This window comes from Zerene cesonia, unplaced genomic scaffold (assembly GCF_012273895.1).
Source record: "Zerene cesonia ecotype Mississippi unplaced genomic scaffold, Zerene_cesonia_1.1 Zces_u006, whole genome shotgun sequence".
NCBI classification, from domain to species: domain Eukaryota; kingdom Metazoa; phylum Arthropoda; class Insecta; order Lepidoptera; family Pieridae; genus Zerene; species Zerene cesonia.
The window spans coordinates 1,753,150-1,757,194 of record NW_024045136.1 but is presented as its reverse complement, the minus strand read 5'-3'; the positions used below and the strand labels follow the sequence as shown (position 1 = coordinate 1,757,194).

At 39.4% G+C, this 4,045-nt stretch overlaps 1 protein-coding gene across 1 annotated transcript in view; it reads right to left on the bottom strand.

The window, feature by feature from the left end:
• LOC119838899 (probable ATP-citrate synthase subunit 1) overlaps window positions 1-4,045 on the bottom strand; it is a 45,036-nt gene that overhangs the window by 8,872 nt on the left and 32,119 nt on the right. The window contains exons 12-15 of the mRNA XM_038365043.1: window positions 3,942-4,039; window positions 2,977-3,075; window positions 2,005-2,120; window positions 483-623 (exon numbers count right to left, since the gene is read on the bottom strand). Coding sequence (XP_038220971.1) covers window positions 483-623; window positions 2,005-2,120; window positions 2,977-3,075; window positions 3,942-4,039 — 454 coding nt within the window. The remainder of the gene's footprint in view (window positions 1-482; window positions 624-2,004; window positions 2,121-2,976; window positions 3,076-3,941; window positions 4,040-4,045) is intronic.

Genomic DNA, 4,045 nt, shown 5'->3' with positions numbered 1-4,045 from the left:
TATAAATGCGAAAATTTGTCAGGATGTGTGTGTGTGTTTGTTGCTCTTTCACGCAAAAACAACTGAACCGATTGCAATGAAATTTGGTAAGTAGACAGCTGGACAACTGGAATAACATACAGGCAACTTTTTATCCCGACATTTCCACGGGATGTGAACTTACGCGGGTGAAACCACGGGGCGTAGCTAGTGTTTCTATAGACGAGCAGCATAGGCATTCTCAGATTTGAATCTGCTTCGAACTATGTGTGAATGAAAGAATGAAGGCTTCCTACACTTATACAAAACTAAATTTTGTTCACAATTTAAAACTCCTGTGTGTGTGTGTGTATGTATATATAGTCTTTTCTCATCACAAACTCTCCCTTCAAATTTTGAAATCAGTTCGAAGGACCGTTTTACGTTACGTTACCAAGAAAAAAAAAATCATCACCAATTGTTTTATGTTGTCAAATCAAATCATCACCAAACCATCCACCAACCTCAACAGGTGATCGATGAACGTAGTCCCGGGATATCTGTCGCCGCCGATGGCCACACCCTCGCACACGCCGTCCGCGTTCTTCGACAGTATGTTGTTCAGTTCGTTGCTCATACCTCCGGAACGGGAGACGTACGCAACGCTGAATGGAAACAATCAACGGATGAATACATTTTTTTTAACGCACACCTTTACCTTAAATAATAAACACGTAATATATTTATCTTATACGGTGGCAATCGTTGGCAGTTATATATTAAGACCATATCCTTTTCCTTGACGCCTCCTTGGTACAGTGGTAAACGCGTGGGCGTAGAACCGAGGGGTCCTGGGTTCGATTCCCGGTGGGGACAATAAAAAAAAATGTCTCGGTCTGGCAGGACACAGAAGGCCGACGACCCACTTGTCCATAAAGAAAATCGATCAGTGAAACAGATGTATATCATCTGCCCCATACCCCAGTAGGGGACACGGGACTTCACTTTATATCCTTTTCCTTACTCGTCCCCGTCGTTTCCTTTATCCTTTCTTAATCCCTTTCCAATTCAAAGATTTCAACAAAATCAATAATTTTTTTTCAATTTGTAGAGGCGTAAGGTCTGCAAATACCGTAAGCTGTAACTAACTTGACTGTAACATAAAAAAAAAGTGAAATTTGGTACGTAGACAGCTGGACAACTGGAATAACATATAGGCAACTTTTTATCCCGATATTCCTACGGGATGCGGACTTACGCGGGTGAAACCGCGTGGCGCAGCTAGTTAAATATAAATAGATTAAAAATTTTGAAAGAATAGAAAAAATTTGATCACCAGGCAGGATTCGAACCTGCGTTTCTTGCCTAACCGTAGCAACGCCTAGCCTCTCGGCCACCCGTCAAATTTTTTCTATTCTAGTATTTTCTTGTGTTTGGTTTCACGCGAGTATTATACATTTAGAAATTAAAAACTTTTCAACGGATTTTAAACGCGATTTATTCATTATATTATTAACCCGACGTTTCGAACACTTTTCAGCGAGCGTGGTCACGGGGAGACTCGAAACGTCGGGTTAATAATATAATGAATAAATCGCGTTTAAAATCCGTTGAAAAGTTTTTTCTATTCTTTCAAAATTTCTCATTTATAAAGCATTTCAATGCTATAAAACTAAAAATTAAATAAATAGATTAGTTGGGTTTTTTACTTTGTTAATCGATAACTACTTGGGTTTTTATCCTGCCGTGATTCTATATAACCACACACAATTTATTGTAGTACCTACTTGTCCAGGAATGACGGTGATCTTCTATGCAATAAAAGATGAAAGGAGAAGAAGGTAATTATTGTCATATGATATCATTTCACAATATGGCGTGCTACCACTCTCTTTATGAGTTTTTTTTGTATAAAAAATGTCTGTAACATACTCGACTAAACTGCAATAACCGCTCAACTAACGCCCAACAAACAAACGTGCAACAAACGCTCGATAAACGCTCAACAAACGCCCGATAAACGCACAGAAAACGCTCGACACTCACCTGCCAGGTCTGTACAGCTTGCTATCTATGATATTGTCGATCATACCGGCTGTGTTGCCAATTTTGAAACAACCCGGCTTAATGCCGCCCACGGTAGCTGGACCGATTATGTTCACCTGAAAAAATAAATAAAAAAAAATTAAAAAAATTAGCCCACACATGTTCCCACTGCTGGGACGCAGGCTTCCTATGAGACCGAGGGGGTCGCGGACGAATTTTAACCAGCTCCCGTGGCCCCTTCACTTAAGTGGCTCGACGGAACACAGTGGGGGTTTTGGTCGGTGGGAATCCGACATAACCCACGGCTTCATCTCCGGAGGTCGTGGGTATCTATGCAAGATTTCCCCACTTAAAAAAAAAGGCCTCCTATGAGGGTTCAGGCCATAATCCACCACGCTGGCCAAGTGCGGGTTGGCAGATGTCACATGTCGTCGAACTTTTGGATTCTCGGACATGTCGGTTTCCTCACGATGTTTCTCTTCACCGTTACACTAATATTATAAACAGACCGTTTTACACTAATATTATAAATACGAAAGTTTGTTTTTTTGTATGTTTGCCCGATAATCACGTCTTAACTACTGACTTGGGTGATAGGATACTTTTTATCCCGATTGAATACTCCCTTGGGATAAAATAAGAATCTTGATATTCGGGCGGAGCCGGGACGAGCGTCTAGTGCGCAGATAAACTGAAAAATCAATTCATTTCCTGCACGCTCGCTTGTTCTCGAACCCCCGACTTCTAATACTTATTCATTAATTCAGTATCCACCCTAATATTTTAAGGATGAAACTTTTGTATTTTTGTATGTTTGTAACGTTTTCATGCAAAAACCACTGGACCGATTTCAAAAATTCTTTCACCATCGGAAAGCTGCGTCTTCACTGAGGTGACATAGGCGATACATGTACCGCGGGCGACGCCGGGGCGAAAACATAGGCTAGATAATAAAAAGAATGCAATACGTACGCCTCTCGCGTCTGCCAATTTGATGATTTTCCTCGTCATGTTCTCGGGGATTCCCTCCGCAATGATGACCACCGTGTTTATTTGCGGGTGTTGCATCGCCTGCGACAAAACGAACACACAAAATTGAACGAATGAATGAATGGATGACTGAATGAATTAATGCATGAATGATTGAATGAATGAATGAATGAATGAGAAATTATTTATTGTACACCATATAGAATAGAAGAATACATATAAGACTTAAGTCTTTGAGGTACTTTTATTTATCGCAGTGCATTAATGCAGAATAATATTTTACTAATATAATATAATACTAATAACTGAAGCAAATAAAATGTATGGGGTTGGCAAAAAAAAAACTCAAACATCAAACCTAAACATTTATTAATTCAATAACATTTCTTATAGAAGCACTTTTAAGTTAATCGGTTGTTTAAAAACCAACTTCAAAAAAGGAGGTTCTCAATCGAAATGTACTTTTGAGTCCTTTATCTAACAAATTTCGACCGGGTGAACCGATTCTGATGCTACCATTTTTTGTTTCGAAGCTGGTGCCTCCCATGTCCCATTTAAATTCGCACCACTTCTGACAATTTGAAGGCATTTTATTGTAATACTAGCTTTCCGCCCGCGGCTTCGCCCGCGTGGTATTCGGTTATATCGCTTCTTCATTCATCTCCCTATTTCAACTCCCTATATAAATATAATCTATAGCTGTGAATGACATTGACATTTGTTACACGCGTTTTTTAAAATATGCAAAATTAAATGTGCATTTTTCAATATTTCTGATTCTGAGAAATTTTCTTAATTTTTTTATCTTCCCCTAATAATAACAAAATACAACAAAAAACAGAATTAGTTAAAACGGTACAGCCATTCACGCGTGATGCCGTGACCAAGGAAAACAGGTTAATATATATATAGATGTAGATAATTATTATACATTATCTTTTCTATACCTGAATGGTGCTATCATAAGCCGATCGGAGAGACGCAAAGTTGACCAGCACCGTGGCCTCCTGGTGTTTCCGCATCGCAACATCCATGTCGCAGAACACTGGAA